This window comes from Panicum virgatum, chromosome 1K, assembly GCF_016808335.1.
Source record: "Panicum virgatum strain AP13 chromosome 1K, P.virgatum_v5, whole genome shotgun sequence".
NCBI lineage: Eukaryota > Viridiplantae > Streptophyta > Magnoliopsida > Poales > Poaceae > Panicum > Panicum virgatum.
In genome coordinates, this window is record NC_053136.1 from 22516595 (window position 1) to 22540519 (window position 23925).

At 46.1% G+C, this 23925-nt stretch overlaps 1 protein-coding gene across 4 annotated transcripts; it reads left to right on the top strand.

The window, feature by feature from the left end:
* The first annotated feature begins 5960 nt into the window (after nt 1–5960).
* Nucleotides 5961–8793, top strand: LOC120699799 (cilia- and flagella-associated protein 100-like). 4 transcript variants are annotated; one of them, XR_005685606.1, is made up of 6 exons: nt 6094–6300; nt 6734–7126; nt 7211–7622; nt 7702–7876; nt 7960–8122; nt 8270–8793. XR_005685606.1 is itself a non-coding variant. In XM_039983886.1 (6 exons), coding segments are annotated over exons 3-6 (435 nt in total). In that variant the 5' UTR covers nt 6098–6300; nt 6483–7126; nt 7211–7620; the 3' UTR covers nt 8365–8793. The 4 variants fall into 4 exon arrangements, 3 of the variants coding, with proteins under 3 accessions (XP_039839812.1, XP_039839828.1, XP_039839820.1); XM_039983886.1 differs by having other exon boundaries at nt 6098–6300; nt 6483–7126; XM_039983878.1 differs by having other exon boundaries at nt 5961–7126.
* The last annotated feature ends 15132 nt before the right edge of the window (nt 8794–23925 follow it).

Genomic DNA, 23925 nt, shown 5'->3' on the forward strand with positions numbered 1-23925 from the left:
AAATAGTGCCACATAAGCAAAATATGTTGTAAACATCAATTGCCACGAACAATCATATACATAAGCTATCACAAATACAAAATGTTATACAGATAAGTAGTAAAAAAGTAAGTATCGAACTCATAAGTTTATATATAAATTATCATAAACATAAAAGTTGTCATAAAAGTAAAACAAAAGTTACCATAAAAACAAAATTTATGATGACATGAGTTGACAAACATATAATATATGAGTTACCGTATATGTAAGATAATAATTATCAAAATGAAATATTATAAGTTGTGAAAGAATAAAGTTGGCAAAAAAACATAATTTGTTAAAATAGAATCGGTCATACGCAAAAATAAAATCAGTCATATATGTAATATGAATAAGTTGTCACAATGATAAAGTGTTGTACACATAAGTAGTTAAAAAGGAGTAACTTGTCGTACACATAAATTTATATACAAATTGCTATGAAATTTAAAACACATAAATTTATATACAAATTGCTATACAAATAAAAATATTCGTACATGTAAAAATAAAAGTTGTCACAAAACTAACATCTATCATACACGAGTTTCCCCACATATAAGATACAAGTTGCCGCAAATAGAATTAATCATACATTGGTACATATGAGTTAACACAAAATAATAGTTGATATACACATAAGTTGTTACTATATTAATATAACATACACTTAAGTTGCTACAGAAAGAGAGCAAGTGATCACATAAGTTGCTATAGTGAAAAACATCGTTAAAACATATGCAAGTGGGGTCTAGTTTTGTTCGTCTTGTCGCGTAAAATGCATTGGTGCAATCGATTCTCGAAACAGAGTTACTATGAAGTAGATAAAATATTTTTTAGGAAAGCTTCATATATAGAAAGGGGTCCATTTCCTTTCATGAATGCTATGTGCGTGGGCAAACAAAAATGCAACATCAACAATGTGCAGAGGTGCGTGGGTCGCTGGGCTATAGGTGTATAACACAGTCTGGTATATGGGATTTGCTGGGCCGCGGCCCGCGGATGCATACTAGGCCGTAGGCTGGCCTGCGCACGGTCGCGCGCTCGCATCTCAGCGCGACTGATCGTAGGATAGCTTTTTCCGATCGATAAGTGTTATTTTTACTGGTATATTTTGGGCTCATGGGCCAACAAACTGCCTAACATATATAATCTAGTCAAATTTATTTCTGATCAATTTTTTTTTGCAGTGATACAAAAAATTGTTCGAAAAAATTGTTTCGGAATTAAAGATAGTTATTGAGCCTTGTGTGATGGTTTGACCGTATCACTCGAGCGACTCCTAATATTTGTGGTATGGTGTGCTGCACGTATTATAAAAACAATATTGTGAAAAAAATACCTACACTAAATTTTAGCTGCAACAAGTATTTTAAAAAACTATATATTTAAAATAATATTTGAAATATAAATTGTATAATGCAAAATTGTTGAATTGGTAAATAAATCAAAGTGTATGATGTGATCATGTGCCCACACAACTTAATTTGGCGTAACATAAATATTCAAACTCATGACTACCCGCAACATAAAAGCTCCATGTCTGCATTAAAAAGACTTCATCATCCAAGCTTGACTTCGGCAGCAGCTCCACATGAGAAGAGCATAACCTCGTCATATCTTACAGGCATGGAATATTCTAAAGTAATGGATAGCGCATGGAATGTACTTTACCTCTCTTGTAACTACTTGTACGACAGTAGGACTAGTTGATGTACAAGAAAACTACCCGACCATGATGGAGCAGAACTGTATTAATACTCGGCTAGGACTTTCCGTGTAACTCTGTATTGGATTGCTTATCCGGCAAGTCCACTAGGGGTATGCCCGGTGGTAGATTTTAGGTGACGGAGATCGCAGAATCATGAACTTGATGGTAACACAAGACAACAATTTAAACAGGTTCGGGCCGCTCGGGAGCGTAATACCCTACGTCCTGTTTGGGGTGGATCTGTATTGACTTATATTCGGGATGAGGAGCCACTGAGGTCGGGGCTGTTGAGGCTTGTGTGGTATGATGTGTTATAGATGGATCCTATGGGTACCCCCACGACTCCTTAATATAGTCTAGGAACCTTGGGTTACAAGTAAGGGTTTAGATCTAGGGTTGTTTATAAGGAAGCAGGTCAGTTATGATTACTTAACATCCGGGCGTCTATGTCGATCCTCCATCCTGATCCGCTGAGGACCCTTCCGACGTCCAGCCGAGTGCCTGTTCACCAGGTAGTCTGAGCAAAGTAGTCAAGTAGGGTAGTCACCTGGACTCAGGGACCCTACTCGGCAGGGAGGTGCCTAGGTCTACCCCCGTCAAGCCCCCGATTGCCGGAGGGCTGAGTTGAATCTTGGTGCAGTTGCGAAGTCATTCGGTGCTCATGATACACCTTTCTGGATTTTAAATCTTCGTCGAAAATGCGCGCCTGGGCGCAACCTCGAAAGGTTTCGAAGAAGCATTTCGATGGTCATTAAGTCGAGCTCTTTTTATCTCTTTTTCTTAGACTCAAAACGCTTGAGCATTCCATAAGGCTTGTGTAACTCACGGACACCCCGTAGGATTTCCAGCCGAATCGCGAAGACTCATCAGGTCTTGTGGTGGCGACCAGCCCTTAGAGGCACTAGTCGGGGTCACAGAGACACATTGAGCGGGGTAGCGTACCCAGCTCTCGAAGGTGCTGGCAGGGTCACCGAGACATGCCGAGTGGCGCCCAGCGCCTTGAGGCGCTGGTAGGGTCACAAAGAAACGCCTAGTGGAGTAGCAGCTCCCAGCCCCCGAAGGTGCTGGCAGGGTCACGGAGACATGCCGAGCGGCGCCCAGCACCCTGAGGTGCTGGCAATGTCACAGAGACACGCCAAGTGGAGTAGCGGCACAAGGCCCCCGGAGGTGCTGGCAAGGTCACGGAGACATGTCGAGCGGCGCGTAGCACCCTGAGGCACTGGCAGGGTCACGGAGACACACCAAGTGGAGTAGCGGCACCCAGCCCCCGGAGGTGCTGGCAGGGTCACGGAGACATGTCGAGCGGTGCCCATCACCTTGAGGCGCTGGCAGGATCACGGAGACACGCCGAGTGGAGTTGCGGCACCTAGCCCCGTGTTACACCATAATTTTCAATTTAGGAACCTAACTAAATTTAATTGCAATTGTTATAGGTTCGATAAGGTTTATTTATTTTTATCTTGTGTTTAAATAAATTACTTAGCCATAAAATGAATATAAGAAAAATAGGTTTGAGCATTCATGCTGCTTTGTATTATTTTATATTGCTTGTTGTTCAGTTTAAATTTGAATTTGTTGAATTTAAATTTGAATTGAAGTGTTTGGATCCTTTTTCGAAAATGGAAAACTTTTGTTTTTCCCTAACCCTTTTCTGCCCAACCAGTCCAACTTCCCCTCTCCCTCCCTCTTTTCTTTTTCTTTCCCGTGGCCCAAATCTTCTCCGCCGGCCCACTCTCCTCTCCCGGCCCGCTCCGCTCTCCCCTCTGTCTGCCGCCGACAGGTGGGCCCCACTTGTCGGGGTCATCCCCGAGCTCGGGACGAGCTCAGACTCCTTGCAGAGTCCGGCTGCGCCAGGCCTTCTTGGCCCACGGGCCAAGGGGAGCGCCCGCCCCTTTATATAGCGCCGCATCCTCTGCCCTTGGCCTGCCTTTGAAGCCGCAGCCACCACTTTCGCCCAAACCCTAACTCCCGCCGCCACCATTGTCGAGCTCGGAGCTCACCGCTGCGCCGCTGTTTTGTTGCTTCCACGTCGACTTTGAGCCGCCCAGGAGCACCGCGCCGTGGTGAGGGAGCACGCCAGCCCTTCTTCCCTCTTCCTTTTGCTCTCTTTCGCCCGGTATCACTCGCCGGAGCGTCGCGCCGTTGCTCCGCTGCCGCACTCGCTCTCCGTCGCATCTTCGCCCCGTGCAGAGCCGCTTGATGAGTTCATGGCCTTGCGTTCTTACTCGCTGACCCAAACCAGACTCGAATCGAGCCCGGATGGCCATTTTGGCCAACGCCGGCGAGCTCCGCTGCCATCCAAGTTCACCGCCGGCACCTTGTGCTGTCGCCCGCGCTCCCCCTTCGCCTTGCACCGTTCGATCTCGATCCAATGGATCAGATTAGATCCAACCCCTTTAAAACCTAGAGCCATTCGATTTAGATCCAATGGCCGAAACCCGATCTGACCGGAGTCAATCCTCAGGATACCGGTCAACTGTGGCATTTTTGCAAAAGAGGCCCTATGGTTTTCAATAATTAACCTGCAATCCACTGCAGTTCAAAAGTGTTTACAAAACAACTCCTAGATTTATGATTTAGCCCCTGTACTTTTCCAAAATAGAACTCGCCATCCTAGCCCCTCTATTTTTCATGCTAGCCCTCAAGTTTAAATTCTATTTATGTTTTAGTCCTTAGTTTCTTACCCAGAGCCCTTTTCTTCTTAAAATCTTTCACAGTTAAGCCCCTGGAACCCTGTTTTAGCCATAACTTTGTCATTCTAACTCTATTTTAAATGATTCTTGCACTCACGCGATCCTTGTAATGTGTGCATCAGTTTTATAACCTTATTTTGTATTGTTTATATTGATTGGTGTACTTTTTTTATTTATTGTATTTGCTTGCTTGCATCAATTTGTGTGATGCGTTAGACGGTGTGCCGTTCGAGGATCAACAAGACCAAGGCTTCGAGGAGTTTGAGCAACAGCAGCAGTTCCAAGAAGGCAAGTGGACCCTTGATCATGCTTGTTGTCCCAAATAAACCACTAAATTTCACATTTACTTTTATTGCATGCATGTGTCTATAATATGATGGAACCCTAGTTTAGGATTTGCCTAGTTTTGTTTACCCTTTTCCTTGACCAACTTGGGTTATTTAAATTTATGTTGGGTAACTTTTGCTAGTTGCCTTTACTATGGTTATGGTTGGTTAACGACGATGCAAATGCTACACTTGTTACTTAATGTTCTTAATGACTTATTGTTGTTAAACAAGATCATATGATTAATCAGAACATGGAGAACCACCCAAGAGAAAATGTACAACCATAATACCATATGGCTCTAGTCTTGGCTAAGTAATTAGATGAACTATATGTTGTGTTGGGGTTGATTTTGCTTGGTGGCTATGAGTTTGTGTGGTGGAGCGGGTGAAGGAAGTTGTGTCTTCTGAGGTACCACTTGTCGGTGTTTTACCATCATGTCTACCTAGGGTACACTTAGGTAGAGGTTTGATGTGGGAAGATGCCGAGATCAAGAACACGATGGTGCAAGCAACGCAAGGGTTTAGACAGGTTCGGGCCGCAAGGATGCGTAATACCCTACGTCCTGTTGGGTGGTGTGTATTGCCTTGGATATAGATGGGTGGTGAATGCGCTAGGTTGTACAGCCTTACCCCTGGAGGGGACATTGCCTGCCCTTATATAGGATGGGGAGGCAAGGTTACAAGGAAACCCTAGTCGATACGAGCCTAAGAGTCTGCACCGAGTACTACTCATGCGATATCTTCGTATACCGACTAGTTCTAGATCCTTCCGAGTAGTTACATGTCGAATGGGTATGAGAAAGGCCCCATCCCATATCGGGTATTGAACCGTGCCACATTAGGTATCCCGTGCCCCGGGTTTGACAAGCCCCCGAGCTCTTCGCAGCCGAGTTGTCTCAGGTTTTCGAGTACTTCTGAAGCCGTCGTCGAGTAGTTCCTGAACTTCGCGTAGATCGCCTTCCGAATACTTCTCGAACTGCACTAAAGCTGCGTGGTGCTCCTGCTCGAGTAGTCTTGACACCCTCGGATGATAATCTTCAGATGTATGGGGTGCGATGAACAATCGCACTCCATATGGAGTAGCCCCCGAGCCTTAGGTTGAATCGAAGAATTCAGTCTGAGGGTCCACCTTGAACTTTTTAAATTTAGTCTGTTGTTTTCTCAAATGTTTTTGAAAAACAAGTTCCTTTTGCAATATACTCGTAGCCCAAAGTTTGGAAATAAGGGTCCAAAATATCGTGGCAAAAGTTGGGGTGCAGTCAATAGGGTGGTTTAGTCGGACCAACTAGTTTTTACCCTTTTGCCAGCGCCAGTGGTTACTTAACCCCCTGGCGGCTTTGGATTTTACCATCTCTCATTTATTCTTCTGTCTAGTCAGTGTCATTGCACCGCTATTTCCAATCCTTCCACCTTGGTTCATGGCCCAACCCTAGATCCCCTTGACTCCAAAAACCATCACCAGGGAGGATGACTGGGAAGAAGAACACTCCAATGAGGAAGGACGGGGATGGGTCGCCAGCAGCGGATGCAAGCGAATGGAACAAAAGTAAGTGTTCCGAATCCATCATTCTTGAGCTTGTTAAGGAAGGATTACTACATGATAAAGATGTAGTTTTTTGGCGAGCCCCTGAGTTAGATCTGAGGCCTTTAGATAATCCTGGAGAAACTACCCTCTTCCAACATTTAACGGAGCACGGCCTTGCTCTACCGGCCTCTAATTTCTTTCAGGGTCTTCTTGGCTTCTATGGGATTCAGATCCAAAATCTGCCTCCCAATTCCATTCTTCACATCTCAATTTTTGTTCATTTTTGCGAAGCATTTTTGGGGATCCAGCTGCACTGGAATCGCTTCCGTTATCTTTTCCACTTGAAGCCCCTTCCGGATCTAAAAGAACCGTGTAGGATAGGAGGTGTTGCTTTCAGTTGAGGCAGGGTAGGGGGTGGAGTACATTGAGTACATTACCCCTAGTTGTCTGTCAGGTTGGGGGAATTTCTGGTTTTATGCAAAAAAACCTTTCGCCTTCCCTGCCTGACCACCGAGAAGATGCTCCTGTGCCCACCGAATCTTGGAAGGAGGAAGTGGATGACATTGACATGCCCCAAATCCAAGATCTTCTGAAGAAGATTAGAACGCGGCGAGAGGCTGGTGTGACTGGGGCCACAATTGTTTGGTCGTGGCTTCAGAGGCGAATTCAATCGCTGCAGCGGCGACCCAATTTTGGATACCATTATACTGGAGAGGGAGATCTTTCTCGGATGTCACAAATGGAGATATTTGAAGCGACGGCTCTCAAGTATTTGAAGAAGGCAGTTGGGGTGACGACTGTTCCAGTCGTCCCTGAATTGTTTTGCGCAGATAATGCTTCCTTGCCAGTGAGTACCGTTACTCAACTTCGTTAGCTATCTTTTGTTCCATTTTTCTGATGCGTTGCTCAGGACCTTTGTTCTCTTGTGTAGAGTGAAGTGGATTTATATCAGAGCCACCCGCCTAAGATGATATCAACTCGTGCGTACTATCCAAGAGTTTGAGCTTGTTGAAGCACAGATAGCACAGTTAGTAATCTTTGCTTTGGGTGTAATGCTGATGCATTATTTTCATCAGCCACAGATGAATCGGAGAAGGCTGCCGCCGGTGAGAAGGCTGCATCTGAAGTTGACCCGACAGCTTCCCCTCTTGCCAAGAACAGGAGGACGCCTTGCTGTAGCTGATCGAGAGCAGCCACAAGAGGAGTAAGACTTTATCACATCTGCTTATTTCCTCCCTGTGTCCATTCCTTTCTTGATTGGAATTTTGTAGGCCCGCGAGGAAGCTGGTCCTTCCCAAGCTCCCAAAGCCTGGAGCTATACCGGTCTTGAAGCGATCGGAGATGTAAGATATTCACTTCTAAATAGTAAATTTGTCTGTCCATTGCATATACTTTCATGCTGATAGTGATGTTTTTCCGCAGGGCGGCAGCTTCTTCTGGTTGTTCTTCAGGTGGGAGTGCCTCCCCCATCCCCTCAACCGCGGGGGTGACGGAGAGTGATGGGCCGGCGCCGGAGCTGCTGGATGATCCTCTAATTGATGATGCGGAGGTGAAGAAAATGAAAGAGTATTTCAGTCATCTTTTCAAGTACTCGAACGTGAGTATCCTTGTAGCCCTTGATTATCAATTTTGCTTTGGACTAATCCATATGTGATTATAGATATTGTTCCTTTTATGTAGCAACTCGTGGCTCGCTCCAAGGAGAAATCCAAGCAGCTCAAGTCGACTGCCACTATTTCTGTGGAGGAGCATGCTCGAGTTGTGAAGGAGCTGAACGAGAAGAATGCTGCCGAGATCCGGAAGCTCCAAGAAACCAAAAACAAGGCATTAAAGGAGCAAAGAGGTATTATGCTGACTGTAATGTTGCTTCATTTGAGTTCTTGGAGAGCGGTTGCAACCTTGTTCTGTTCTGATGTAGAGCTGAAAGTTGTGCTCAAAGCTAAGGAAGGTTTCATATCTGACCGGATGCTTGATGTGTACCGTTATACAGATGCTCATGATAAGTTGGAGAAGAAACTGAAGGATTCTGACCACCAAATGGTGGATTCCATGAAGCGGATCAAGAGTCTATCGGCTGAACTTTAAGATTTCAAGGATGCCTCCAAGTTTGTGATGGATCTGGTGGATCCCGTTGCTGGTAATGCTGCTGAGGAGAGGACCTTGCTTCAGCGGCTGCAAGAAGCTCCTCATAAGCTGTCTGCTTATGTGATGGGTACTGTCAAGTCTTATGTGTCGACTGCCCTTGGTCTTGTGAAGGCCTGGCATTCCGATACTGACTTGACACCCCTCAGCGGTGGGTTTCCAATGGACTGCTCGGATGAGCAGTTCGGGCACATCATGAAGGAGGTCCAGCCTGGGGCCGACAAAATTGTAGATACAATTGAACTGCAAGGGTGAACCCCGTATTTGTTTAGAGATTGCGTACTATTGACTGTAAATTTGTTTGATACAATTGTTGTACTTCTTTAGTTATATTTTTGATTGTTTGTTAACTCATGAATGAGTGTCCAGAAATCATAGTGTGCTCGTCCAGTTTGCTTATGAGCGAGTATTCGAAGACCGTCTGAGGGGCGAGTCTATCAGATTCATCGGCATGATGCTGCCTGAGTACCTTGCTCATGAGCGAGTACTCGGAGACCATCCGAGGGGTGAGTATATCAAACTCGTCAGCATCATGCTGCCCGAGTACCTTGGTCATGAGAGAGTACTCAGAGACCATCCGAGGGGTGAGTGTATCAAACTCGTCGGCGTGATGCTGCCCGAGTACCTTGCTCATGAGCGAGTACTCGGAGACCATCTGAGGGGTGAGTATAGAGCACACAGATGTGCTTGTAAGCCGGGATATTTATTGCTTTGAAAGGTGGATATGGCTACAGTCATGACTATCCTAAGGGTAGAATCTTCGTAGGTGCTCGATGTTCCATGAATTGGGTACTTCTATGCCATCGGGGTGTTGTAATCGATAGGATCCTGGTTTGGTCACCTTGGATATAAGAAATGGTCCTTCCCATCTTGAATTGAGCTTGTGGAGTCCTTCTTCATTCTGGATATGACGTAAGACCATGTCTCCGATGCTGAAGGATCTTTGCTGTACATTGCGATCGTGATAACGCCGGACTCCTTGCAGATAGCAGGCAGATTGTACCAATGCGTTGCATCTGTCCTCCTCGCTGTATCAAGCTCAAGATGTCTGGCTTCATCGGCTTCTCCTTCTTCGTAGGTTTCCAGTCTGGCAGACTGCCACATGATATCTGCTGGCAATATTGCCTCTGACCCGTAGACAAGGGAGAAAGGTGTTTGCCCTATAGACTTGCATGGTTGAGTGCGAAGCCCCCAAACCACACGAGGAATTTCCTAAATCCACTTGCCTCCCTTTTTGCTATTTTCTTCATAGAGTCTTTTCTTTAAACTTGCCCATTGGCCCTTGGATGGGCCACGAGACGTACTTGACGTTGATGGAACTTTGCTCGCAAAAGTCCCAAAAGGCATCTGAAGTGAAGTTCGATCCCAAATCTGTGATGGTAGTGTTTGGGAAGCCAAACCTATAGAGGATGTCGCAAATGAATTCTACCACCTTGTCAGTACTTTGCTTCGTGACCGGTTTGAACTCGATCCATTTTGTGAACTTGTCAATTGCCACCAATACATAAGTGAATCCTCCAGGGGCCTTTGTGAGGGGTCCGATCATGTCGAGCCCCCCCCCCCCATGCAAAGGGCCATGAAGGTGGTATGGTGATGTAGTTGTGTGCTGGCACTCTTGCTTGTTTGCCAAAGAATTGGCATTTCGTGCATTGTGTGACCAGTATTTCAGCATCTTTGAGTGCAGCAGGCCAATTGAAACTTGCCCAAAAGGCTTTTCCTACCAGGGTTTTAGAGGCGGCATGATTGCCACATTTCCCGGAGTGGATTTCTTCGAGTACTTCTTTGCCCTCCTCTCGGGGGATGCACTTCATGAGTACTCCGGAATGTGAACCCCTTTTGTAGAGCTTGCTTCCGACTAAGATGTAGCCTTTGCTTCTTCTAGCGATTGTTATTGTTTTCGACTCCTTGGTTGGAAGCTTCTCTTCTATGATATAGTCAATGATTTCTGCCCTCCAGTCTTCTTCAACCATCATGATTTCATGATTGCAGTCACTGGTGGTATCGTTGGTGCCTTTCAACCTTTTGATTGATGGGTTGTGCAGCTCATGGACAAAAACGCCTGAGGGTACCTGGGCTCGTGTAGAGCCAAGTTTGGAGAGGACGTCGGCCCCTATATTGTTGTCTCGTATGACGTGCTGTATTTCAAGACTGGCGAATATGTTTTCCAACTTTTGGATTTTTGTAACATAGTTGTCCATCCATTCGTTGTTTCGGTCCCATTCTTTGTTGACTTGTTGCATAACTAATTTGGAATCGCCAAAGACTAGTAGTCTTTTGATTCCTAATGATATAGCCAGGCGAAGCCCGTGCAGTAATACCTCATATTCGGCTTCATTGTTTGAAACCTCAAAAAGGATTTGGAGGATGTACTTGAGTTGTTCTCCTCTGACGGAGATAAAAAGGACACCTGCTCCTCCTCCGTCAAGCTTCAGGGAGCCATCAAAGTACATTGTCCAATGCTCCGCTTTGTTCGATGGAGTTAGGATTTGATTTTCTCTCCATTCCGCCATGAAGTCGACCAATGCTTGGGATTTTATGGTAGTTCGAGGTTTAAAATCCATGTGTAATGCCCCTAGCTCTGTTGCCCATTTTGCTATCCTGCCAGTGGCTTCCGGGTTGTGGAGTATATCCTCCAACGTGAATTCCGTTACCACTGATACTTGGTATGCTTCGAAGTAGTGGCGGAGCTTTCTAGAGGTCATTAGAATGGCGTATAGTAACTTCTGGACTGTAGGGTAGCGAACCTTGGAGTTAGAGAGTACTTCACTGACGTAGTAGACTAGTCGTTGTACCGGGTACGCGTGTCCTTCCTGAGGGCGCTCGACGACGATGGCGGTGCTGACGACGTGGGTTGTTGTGGCGATGTACAGTAAATGGTTCTCGTCGTCCTCCAGGGCCGTGAGTATTGGGGGGTTTTGCAAATGCTTCTTTAAGTCCTCTAGTGCTGCGTTGGCTTCGTCTGTCCATGTGAACTTCTCCTTTCCTTTGAGTAGTTTGAAAAAAGGTAATCCCCTTTCCCCTAATCTGGAGATGAATCTGTTCAATGCCGCCATGCATCCGGTGAGTTTCTAGATGTCCTTGATGCTAGCTGGATGTCCCATTTCTGTAGTTGCTGTAACGTTTTTCTGGGTTAGCCTCAATGCCTCGGTTACTGATGATGAAACCGAGTAGTTTCCCTGAAGGGACACCGAAGACACATTTTGTGGGATTGAGTTTCCACCGGAACTTTCTTAGACTGTCGAAAGTTTCTTGGAGGTCCCTGATGAAGTTGTTGGGATCTCTGGTTTTTATGATTGCATCGTCGACATAGGCTTTGACGTTGTGATGCAACTGATTGCTAAAGCAAAGTTAGATTGCTCTTTGATAAGTTGCCCTTGCGTTTTTAGACCGAATGTCATGGTCTTGTAGCAGTACGCCCCGTAGGGGGTGATAAAGGCTGTTTTTATTTGATCTTCCTCTTTGAGGGCTATCTGGTGATAGCCTGAATAGCAGTCGAGGAATGAGAGTAGTATGCAGCCTGCTGTGGAGTCAATGACTTGGTCTATACGTGGTAGCCCGAAGGGATCTTTCGGGTAGTGTTTGTTGAGATCGGTGTAGTCAATGCACATCCTCCACTCGTTGTTGTTTTTCTTTTTGACCAACACAGGGTTGGCTAACCACTTTGGGTGGTATAATTCTTTGATGAAGCCAACTGCGAGTAGTTTTGCGAGTTCCTTCTTGATGGCTTCTCTCTTGTCCTGGGCAAAGCGTCTAAGGTGCTGCTTCTTTGGAACTGCGTTGGCCTTAACTTTTAGGGCGTGCTCGATCAATTCCCTGGGTACGCCTGGCATATCCGCTGGTTTCCAAGCGAAGATGCCACATGATTCTCGTAAGAAATTGACGAGCGTGCTTTCCTATTTGTCATCCAAGTTGGTCCCAATGAGAGCTGTCTTCGACGGATCACTCTCGTGGAGTTGAATGGTTTTAGTGGTGACCTCGGGGGTAGGTTTGATCTACCCTGACTTTTTTGTTGGGATTTCCATCCCGGATTCTGATAGTTGTTGTGCGGCTGCGAGTTCTTCTCCTGCCATGTTTGGGGCTGGGGAAGTCGTAGCGCATTGAATTGATCCTTGATCGCAATCAAAGGACTTTTTCAGGTCACCATGGACGGGGAGTATACCATTAGGTCCTGGTATCTTGAGCAGGAGGTATGCATAATGGGGGATGGCCATGAATTTTGCCATGGCGGGCCTTCCCAAAATAGCATGGTAAGAGGCGTCGCAATCGGCCACTTCGAACTTTATGAACTCGGTTCGATAGTTGGAGCGAGTTCCGAAGGTGACTGGCAACGATATTGTGCCAAGGGGCATTGCCGCATTCCCGGGGACTATCCCATAAAAGGGAGATTTAGTTGGGCTTATCTTGTCGAAGTCTAATCCCATTTCACGGAGGGTTCTTGCAAAGAGGATGTTGAGGCCGCTGCCTCCATCTATGAGTACTGGACTATCACTAATGACCCTTTTTGACCATCAACTCCTGCACAAAATCCAACCATATTGTGGAATAAAAGCTACAATAGGATTATTTATTAACAAATTCCACAGATGGTGTTTGAGAATATGTGCAGGTGATTTCCAGCTAAATTTGCAGCAAAAGTGGTGTGGCACGATCCAAGACACGATATTTCGACAAATCAGAACACGACACATGTCAAGACATGGATTAGAGGGCCCACCAGAGCAAGAAACCGACATGACAGAGGCCAAGACATGTACCATTGACAAGTGGGCCCAGAGCACGGCCCAATCCAGCAAGGAGGAGGTCGGTTGGCCCCACTGGCCAGTCGGCCGACCACCCTGGTCGGGCGACGGCCCAGTGGGCCCCACCACCTTAACCTTGCCACGTGGAGCTTCCTCATTGGATGTAGATGTCGGTTTGGAGAGGCTTGGCTGCAACTCACCCGTGGCTCCCTCCTATAAATAGAAGGGAGGGGGTGAGGAAATGAGACACAACACACACATCACACCACAACTCACCTTCCTTCTCTTGGAGCTTGGAGGTCTTCATCCTAGATGCTGTAGGCAGCCTAGGGGTGTAGAAGATTAGGAGGAGAGTGAGGAGGAGTCGGGGGAAGTGCCGGGCATTTCGGCACTCTTGTCCGCTTGTACCTCGACGGATGCTTAATCAGTTGTAAGTATTCGAGTCTTTCTTATTTAGAAATAAGGTTTAGATTGCAAGTTATTCTACTGCATTTTATTGAATTGAGTGTATGCTTATCGGTAGCATATGTTCCTAGCTTAAGACTCCGGATAGAGACGGATAATCTTGGCCAGGGCTAGGATTAGTACAGTAGAGCGTTGATGTGGTGTCTAGGCTAGACTTTACCACTTAGTTGTCTGATACGCCCACGGATTGAGAGGTAGCCGGCAGGTGGTGACAACCCTGTCCGATGCCCGAGTAACCCTCCACAATCAGATATTGGATAGAACATCATTACAGGAGCTACTGGCTTGTAAAAGCCAGTCGAAACCAGTAGTTCGAAGTACAAGGCGTAGAATCTCTTCTTCTAACATAGGTTCTAAATCCTAGGAAGATCTCTCTGTCCTATCTCTTCTGCACCAGTGTGTACATCCTTGGATGAGCCTGAACCCGTAGATTGTGTACTCATGTTCCTCAGTAGATACGATACCCTGGAATACTCCTGGGTGAAAGCTACAGCGGTATTCATGCGCTTGCGGATTTTATTCGTGACGTTACAAAGTACCAACAAGCTTTCTGGCGCCGTTACCGGGGAACGGTAGCTACATTATCTTCGGACTCAGTCGTCCTCGTATCTTTTTCTTTTTCTTTGATTCTACCTCAACCCCCGTTATCCATGGAGAAGCTATCCCTTTTACCACTCTCTTCACCCAAGAGCGAGTTCTATGAGCCAGCATCCTCTGCTGACCCAATTCTTTCCACTAGCTATGAACTCAGCTCAGGCTATGTAGCCTTAGTCCAAGAACATTCCTTTTCAGGAAGGGATTGTGAAAAATCCCTACCATCATCTGCGGGAATTTGAGCAAGTGTGTTCGTGCTTAAAAATTTTAGGCATGACACATGAAACTCTCAAATGGAAGTTGTTTCCTTTCTCCCTTTCGGAGGAAGCGAAACAATGGTACATTCGTGTCATGGGATGTGTAAACGGAAGTTGGAGTGAACTTCGAAACAGATTTTGTTCTGTATTCTTTCCGCTTTCACGAATATGTTCCCTACGAATGGAAATTTTAACTTTCCGTCAGAACGATAAAGAATTGAATGGTGTAGCATGGGCTCGATTTACCTTATTGGTTCAATCAGGCCCCGACTTGTCATTACCCAAGCATTTATTTCTTCAGCATTTTTATGCTTGTCTTGACAAGGAGTCTGCACTTCATCTCGATCTTAATTCTAGAGGATCTTTCGCTCATCTTACCCCATCCGAAGGCAGGGAAGTCCTTAACAAAATTTTGGACAAAACCTCCTTCGTTTGTATCCACAAGCCTGTTCCAATAGAACCCGAGATGCATCAAGAGGAACCCTAAGAAACCGAACTAGAACCCTTATAAAGCCAATCCATGGGTTCGACCTCTGAACCCTCTCCTGAACTTAAACCCGAAACACCAGGGGAAGAGGACTCTCTACCTCCGACGTTTCTTCGAAGTATCGAGTGCAATCTCTTTAAAGATTTCGACAACACTTCACGATACTTCTACGAGAAGAGACCATCGGTCCCTGTCATTCTTATGGATCCCTCAGAAGATAATTATCTTTGAGAGACAATTCAAGAATTGACAACATTGATGAGATGAGTGGTTGCAAGAAGGAGAGTTATCTCTGAACCCAATTCAGCTCACCTCTCCCTCTTCATCATTCTGTTGCCGTCTACGAGACCAAAACATGGACGCTCTCTACAATCCCACTATTGGAGCAATCTTATGTCGGATGAGTTTGGCTTAGCCTTTTTGGGCACTAACAAGCTCACTCCGACGATAGACAGCTCAGGAGACCTTCAGGTTCTCTCACAAACAGTTACGGGATACTCAAAGACGTGTCATTTTAGCACGACGATGTTAAGGTCCGATTGAATTTCCATGTTTTCGAATATCTCAACTTCGATTTCATGATTGGACATCCTCTTAAGGCGCTCCTTAAGGATGTACCTAAAAACGAATGCCTAAACATCAAGATAGGGAGGGACACTCTCCACATTCCGGTGGATCGAGCATTAAAATGCTCTGTGGAGGATCTCCCTACTCTCGAGCCAATCGAGGAAATAATGGCTGCTTCCGTTTCCGAGTCTTTTGACACAGACCTCGAGGAGGATACTGAGGAAAGCCCGAAAGAAGTCATCAAGGCAGATGAGGATTCTAACAAGACCTTTGAACTGCCCGAGGACGAAAAGCCATCACGTCCTCCGATTGAGCTTAAGCCCTTACCTTCTGGGCTTAGATATGCTTTCCTAGCGATGTAGAGTCTCCAGTGATCATCAGTGACAAACTCTCAGAAGAGGAGACACACAAACTCATCACTGTCTTAGAAAAGCACTGATCAGTCTTAGGCTATACCCTACAGGATCTCAAGGGCATCAGTCCCACTCTTTGCACTCACCGAATCCCTCTAAATCTGGAAATAGCACCTTCTAGGGAACCTCAAAGAAGGTTGAATAATGCCATGAGGGAGGTAGTGAAGAAAGAGGTCCTCAAACTCCTAGATGCTGGAATCATCTATCTTGTCCCGCATAGTGAGTGGGTGAGCCCTGTACAGGTTGTGCCCATGAAAGGAGGCATGATGGTGGTGGAAAATAGCAACAACGAGATAATTCCACAAAGAACCGTCACATGTTGGAGGATGTGTATAGATTATAGAAAACTAAACAAGGCCACAAATAAGTATTACTTTCCACTACCTTTCATCGATAAGATGTTAGAACGGTTGGCAAAGAACTCCTACTTTTGTTTCCTTGATGGTTATTCTGGTTACCATAAAATACCCATCCATCCTGAAGCCTAAAGCTAGACTATGTTCACATGCCCATACGTATGCCTATCGACGAATGTCGTTCGGGCTATGCAATGCACCCACGTCATTCCAAAGGTGCATGATGTCCATTTTCTCGGACATGATCGAGGATATTCTAGAAGTCTTTATGGACGACTTCTCTGTCTATGGGACGACCATTGATCAGTGCCTAGAAAATTTGGATAAAGTCTTGCAAAGATGCCAAGAAAAGGACCTGATCCTCGACTGGGAGAAATGTCATTTCATGGTCCGTGAAGGCATTGTTTTAGGACATTTGGTGTCCGAAAGAGGGATAGAGGTGGATAAGGCAAAAATCGAAGTCATTGAGTGACTTCCACCTCCCACCAATGTGAAAGGAATCAGAAGCTTCTTAGGCCATGCGGGATTCTTCCGAAGGTTCATCTCGAACTTCTCTCAGATCGCTAGACCCCTCACAAGCCTTTTAGCTAAGGACGTTCCTTTCCAGTTCACAGATGAGTGCCACAAAGCCTTTGAAACTCTCAAAAAGGCACTCATCTCAGCTCCGATCATACAACCCCTAGATTGGAAGCTCCCGTTTGAGATCATGTGTGATGCTAGTGATTACGCGATAGGGGTTGTGCTTGGTCAAACAAAGGACAAGAAGCATCACACAATCGCGTACACCAGCAAAACACTCACAGGAGCCCAACTCAATTATGCCACAACAGAAAAAGAGCTCTTAGCAGTTGTCTTTGCTATCGACAAGTTTTGATCCTATCTAGTGGGAGCAAAGGTCATAGTGTACACCGACCATGCAGCACTAAAGTACCTCCTCACTAAGAAGGATGCTAAACCAAGGCTTATCAGATGGATTCTCTTACTCCAAGAATTTGATCAAGAAATTAAGGAAAAGAAAGGAGTAGAGAATTCAGTGGCGGATCATTTATCGCGCATGACCATTACCAGCACTCAATAGCCGCCGATAAATGACTTCCTACGGGATAATATGCTTCTCAATGTATCAGCTTCACACCCCTGGTATGCAAATATTGTGAACTTCATGGTCTCAGGGTATGTACCCCCGGCGGAGAATAGAAAGAAGCTGAACTATGAGACCAGACGCCACTTATGGGATGCACCATATCTGTATTGAGTATGTGCAGATGGGTTACTTAGACGTTGTGTGCATATGGAAGAAGGACACAAGATCATAGCAAGATGTCATGCAGCACCATATGGAGGTCACTATGGTGTATTTCGCACACAAGCGAAGATCTGGCAAAGTGGATTCTACTAGCCATCTATGTATGAAGATACCCGAAACTTCATCTGAAGATGTCCAAATTGCCAGAGGCATGGAGGAATCACAGCTCGCAACGCGATGCCCCTAACCTATAACCTTCAAGTCGAATTATTCGACGTGTGGGGCATCGATTACATGGGACCATTTGTCAAGTCCCAAGGTTGCAAGTATATCTTGGTTGCCGTATATTACGTCTTCAAATGGGTCGAAGCCATGCCATGCAGGGCCGCAGATGCAAAGCACACCCGTAAGATGTTTCACGAGATTATCTTTCCAAGGTTTGGCACACCAAGGATGGTAATCAGTGATGGAGGGTCACACTTCATTGACTCGGCCTTCCGACACTTTCTCAAGGAACTAGGGACAAGGCACAACATCGTGACCCCCGTATCACCCCCAGATGACCGTGAATGAAATGGGGAAGGGATGGAAGCTGATGTTATCGGATGCTCTATGGGCATATCGTACAGCATACAAGACACCCATTGGAATGTCACCCTACCAGCTCGTCTATGGGAAGACTTGCCACTTACCCATAGAGCTGGAGCATAGAGCGTATTGTGCTATCCGGAAATGGAACATGGATCTTAAACTAGCCGGAGAACACCGCAAGCGCCAGATCTTGGAACTTGAGGAATGGAGAGATAAAGCTTATCATAATGCCTCGATCTATAAAGAAAGAACCAAAAGATGGCACGATAAGCGGTTGAAGCCCAAAACCTTCAACCCAGGAGACAAGGTACTACTTTTCAACTCGAGGGTCAAATTGTTTGATCACGGAAAACTCCGAAGCAAATGGCTAGGACCGTCCCACGTCATCGATATTGCAGCTCACGGAGCTATCACAATACAAGATGACGACGGTAACTCCTTTATGGTAAATTGTCAATGTCTCAAGTTTTTCCTAGACCATAACAAAGCTCTTGATGAAGAAATAGACGTGATCGACTTAGTTGATCACACCTATATATCTAATTAAGAGCCCTATAGGCCAAAAAGGCAGGGGAGTCCAGAATAATTAGCCCATACTTAGCCCCACCTATCGACTAGAGGAAGCTGAGGCCCACTGGGCCCAGCCATGGTCGGCCGACCACCATGGTCGGCCGAGCATGGGCTGGCCCCAATACGGCCCATCCTCGGTGCTCGGCCTCTCTAGCCCGTGTTGATCCCGAATCCGTCAGCCACGACGGCGTTCGCGAGGAGAAAAGGAGGGTTCTCGTGTCCTTCATCCAGATAACCTAAAGTCCTTCTTCTCCACCTTGTTTCCATCTACTCCAAACCACTCACCAAATCCAGCAGCATCCCACCATCATTTAGCCATGGCCGGCGAGGGAACCCCTAAACCTATAGCCATCGCACCAACTGCGGCTCATTCCACAATTCCCTCGCCCTCCAACGTGCCAAACCCTGCCATCGATGCAATCATGGAAGAAGAGGTGATCTTTGTTCAACCTTTGGCAATGATCCCCGCCAGTGGGAACAATGGGGGGGCTGGTGGGTGCCACCCACCGGTCGGCCGACCACCCCGGTCGGCCGACCTGGGGGCGTGAAACCCTGCGGCCCCGCTCTGCTGCAAGGTCGCCTTCGCCCATCAAGAGGGGGAGATCAGGGGCTCGTGCTCAGAGCCCTTACCAGAGACCACCAAAAGAGATCCCGTCCGCGTGGAAACCAATCGCTAAACAACTCTTCAATGAGGATGGGGCGACGGGGTCTCCTGCACCATCCCGGGAGGTACCGGCCAGCCTTCCACCACAGAAGAGCAGCCCGGTGTTTGGGCAGGGGCAACTCCAGTGCAAACCCCGGACACGCAGCAGAAGAGTACAGCCGACAGTCCATCCTCCAGGAGGCCAAGGTCCAGGTCGTCGCCTCCCAAGCCAAATGGCGACATTGTTCGAGAGGGACCCACCATTGCTGACCTCATCGCAATGGTTCAGCAGTTGCGTTTGGAGAACAGGCGCCTGGAGAACCAGCTTGCGGAGCGGAAGATCGAGGTGGAAGAGCTTCGGGACAATCTCCAGATCCTGCATCGAGGGTTGAGCGCCAAGTTATGGTGCCTTTATGAGGCTACAGGTCACAAGGACCTTTACTAAGATTTGCTTCTTAGGAAGGTCATTATCATAGGATAGTTTTGGGCGCTAGGTTAGGTTAATTCGTTTAGGTTTAGTTTGGTTTAGTGAGCGCCCTAGGAATAATTTGCTTGTCTGAAAACTTTGGCTCCCCGGTGTTAATGCCGGCAGAACCCCATTATCTTTCATATTTTGTTTTGTTTTGTCTATGATCAATGAGCAGGTCGAAAACAAGTGTGTGTGTGGGGGGGGGGGAGATCCCGTGACATTGCGTGTACACATCACTATCATTCTCACATGTCACGCACCATCCCGCTCCGACTCCTGAGTTTGTATCACCTCACTTGTTTCCTCCCTATAGCATTGTTTAAAACATGAGTATAATGTCTGAAATATCTAAAAGAACCATTTAAAACATGCTAAAAGGGATTCTTGATGAATGAATGCACAACTGCTGTTCCAACTAGGCTTAAGTTTGTGAACTAGAACTTTATAGGGAACCCATGATTATGTATGTGTTGACTAACGTGATATGTTCTAGCTCTAATTTGTTATTCCAAAAAAAATGTTATCAAGCTTGGGGAATTTATTTATGAAAATGAAAATTGAGTTCATGGTCATCACCTCTGTGTTCCTTTTTCCTACCAGAGCCATATGACACTTTTCGCATAAAACATCCTTTGCATATGTCTCTTGACTACGTTTTGAGCTTGATCAAATTTTGTGACCCATCATGGTTATACTTTATTTGCATTTCTGATTAAAGGTTATATGCATAGTTGAAACAAATACTCCATAAATATTGACTGACAATAAAAAAAGAGAGAGAGAAAAGATGGCATGCCAAAGAAGCATGACCCAAAAAAAAGAAGAGAGAGAGAGAAAAGATGGCATGCCAAAGAAGCATGACCCAATAAAATAAAGTCAGTTATAAAAAGGAGTATATAATTCTCTATGCACTAACCTAATCAGTTTGCAAATATAATTATGGTGCCTATGGATCCAATATTTGATTTTGCAATAGATTCGAGTCAAGCGGATGCTGTTCTACCTACCTTCCATACTCCACATATCCCAGCCATATTAATAAGGTAGAGTAGAAGCAAGCCTTGGTAAGAGGTTACACATGAGCTATATTGAGAGACCTATAAAAGAGGATGAGACCATGAACAATTTCTTTATAGAAAATCTTTGCGAAAATCCCCAATTTTGGTAACATAGCAGGATAACACTTTAGGCCAAGATCATTCCGTTCTTCAACAGTCACAACATCATGGTAGACACACTCAGGTTCACAAGCAAAGGCAAGGTTTGGAGTAACTTTTGTGCAGGATGTTCTATCAAGATGCCAAGGCACCTTAGTCCTGACCTTTACTCGGGACAAGCAAAGGGCCAAGTGTGGGGGATCTTGTTGAAGGTCACTAATGATCCTTTTTGACCATCAACTCCTGCACAAAATCCAACCATATTGTGGAATAAAAGCTAGAATAGGATTATTTATTAAGAAATTACATATATGGTGTTTGAGAATATGTGCAGGTGATTTCCAGCTAAATTTGCAGCAAAAGTGGTGTGGCACGATCCAAGACATGACATTCCGACAAATCAGAACACGACACATGTCAAGACATGGATTAGAGGGCCCACCAAAGCAAGAAACCTACATGACAGAGGCCAAGACATGTACCATTGACAAGTGGGCCCAGAGCACGGCCCAATCCAGCAAGGAGGAGATCGGTTGGCCCCACTGGCTAGTCGGCCGACCACCCTGGTCGGCTGACGGCCCAGTGGGCCACACCGCCTTAAACTTGCCATGTGGATCTTCCTCATTGGATATAGATGTCGTTTTGGAGAGGCTTGGCTGCAACTCACCCGTGGCTCCCTCCTATAAATAGAAGGGAGGGGTGAGGAAATGAGGCACAACACACACATCACACCACAACTCACCTTCCTTCTCTTGGAGCTTGGAGGTCTTCATCCTAGATGCTTTAGGCAGCCTAGGGGTGTAGAAGATTAGGAGGAGAGTGAGGAGGAGTCGGGGGAAGTGCCGGGCATTTCGGCACTCTTGTCTGCTTGTACCTCGACGGATGCTTAATCAGTTGTAAGTATTCGAGTCTTTCTTATTTAGAAATAAGGTTTAGATTACAAGTTATTCTACTGCATTTTATTGAATTGAGTGTATGCTTATCGGTAGCATATGTTCCTAGCTTAAGATTCCAGATAGAGGCGGATAATCTTGGCCAGGGCTAGGATTAGTACAGTAGAGCGTTGATGTGGTGTCTAGGCTAGACTTTACCACTTAGTTGTCTGATACGCCCACGGATTGAGAGGTAGCCGGCAGGTGGTGACAGCCCTGTCCGATGCCCGAGTAACCCTCCACATTCAGATATTGAATAGAACATCATTACAGGAGCTACTGGCTTGTAAAAGCCAGTCGAAACCAGTAGTTCGAAGTACAAGGCGTAGAATCTCTTCTTCTAACATAGGTTCTAAAAAATAGGAAGACCTCTCTGTCCTATCTCTTCTGCACCAGTGTGTGCGTCCTTGGATGAGCCTGAACCTGTAGATAGTGTACTCATGTTTCTCAGTGGATACGATACCCTGTAATACTCCTGAGTGAAAGCTACAACGGTATCCGTGCGCTTGCGGATTTTATTCGTGACGTTACAAAGTACCAACAAGTACTTTTGTTAGTCTACTTCCCGCTACAATAGGGTCGAGTACCAGAGGAAGTTTTCTAGGTTCGGAGAAGCTGGTCCACTGGTCTTCCCTAGAAAAGGAGATTGGTATCTCGCTTAGTTTTAGATATTTTGGTGTTGCTGGTTCTACCGAAAGAATCTATCTAAGTGTGAGCTTAGAGACTCTTTTAGAGAGACATCCTTCTCCGCCGAAGATGACGTTGACAGTTCTGTTAGTGTCTTGGAATCCTGTGATTTTCTCTATTTCATCTTTGTCCTCGTCTTCGTCATCGTCCTTCTTGTTTTTGCCTTTGTCTTGAGGGAGGAAGTTGCTAACTAGTTTTTGGAGGTTGTGGCACTCTTTTTCCGAGTGCTTGCCATTGGGATGGAAAGGGCACCTTTTCTGTAAGAGCTTCTCAAATTGCTCTTGTGTTGACAATTTCTTGCCTCTCGAGGGGCGGTCGAGTGCTGCGATGTGGTCGTCGGGTCTTCGCTTCCTCCCTTGGTATTGCTGGTCTCTTGGACCTTTGTTTCGATTGTCGTTTGTACTCTTGGAGTTGTCAACTCATTTTGGAAAACGGTCGTTTTCTTGTTCCTCATTGTCAGCCCAAGTAGTCATCATATCACGTAGTTATGTGATTGTTTTGGGTCGTTGTCAGCTGAAGTCTCTGAAGATATAGTGGTCGAAAAGGCCTTGATGATAGCATTCAATGACGTCAGCGTCAGTGATGTTGGCGATGGTAGTGCGTTTTTCAAAGAAACGCTTTGTGTAGTCGCGCAAGGATTCGCTTCTAGTTTGCTTGCATTGGGACAAGTCATGGCGAGTACCTGCTCGAGTTATGACTCCCTGGAAGTTGTCGACAAAGAGTTGTCGCAATGTAGCCTAGGTGTCAATAGTGCCTTCTGGCAACGAGTCTAACCACTGAAGTGGTGCAGATTCCAGGGCGAGCGGGAAGTATGCCACTTTTGTGGTGTCGTTGCCACCTGCTACTTCGATTGCTTGGGAGTAGATCCGAAGCCATTGGTGGTGGTGGTGGGGGGGGGGAGTCTTGCCATCGTACTTGTTGAAGCCGACTGGTTTGAAGCCCTCGGGGTAGACATATAGGCTAAATTCCCTTCTGAAGGCTGGGAATCGATCGGCGTCTGATGGGGCTCTATATCCTTCCTGGTGGACACGTGCCTCCTGCCGAGCATTGATGATCTGCCTAGCGTCGCAACCTATAGCTGCGTAGTTGCGAAGGTCAGCAGATGGAATATTTTGAAGTCATTGATGATTACCTTGAGGGAGCGGAGGTAGGTGATGTTGTTGGGGTCGATTTTCTCTTCCACCGCCTGTTGCTGAGTGGGCTGGTAGGACTGCGGCGACTTGACTATCGTGATTGTTTTGGCCCCTCCCTTCTCGGTGTCTTGGTTTGCCTCGTGCTGTGCGGCTGGTTGCTACCTGATCTTGGTTCTTTGGAAGGGATATGAGCTTCTC

Bases quoted from the DNA above. Each gene is read 5' to 3' on its own strand.
- LOC120699799 (XM_039983878.1), top strand. The intron at 7,877-7,959 runs GTGAGTATCCTT...CCTTTTATGTAG, and splicing joins ATCTTTTCAAGTACTCGAAC to CAACTCGTGGCTCGCTCCAA. The intron at 8,123-8,269 runs GTATTATGCTGA...ACCGTTATACAG, and splicing joins GGCATTAAAGGAGCAAAGAG to ATGCTCATGATAAGTTGGAG.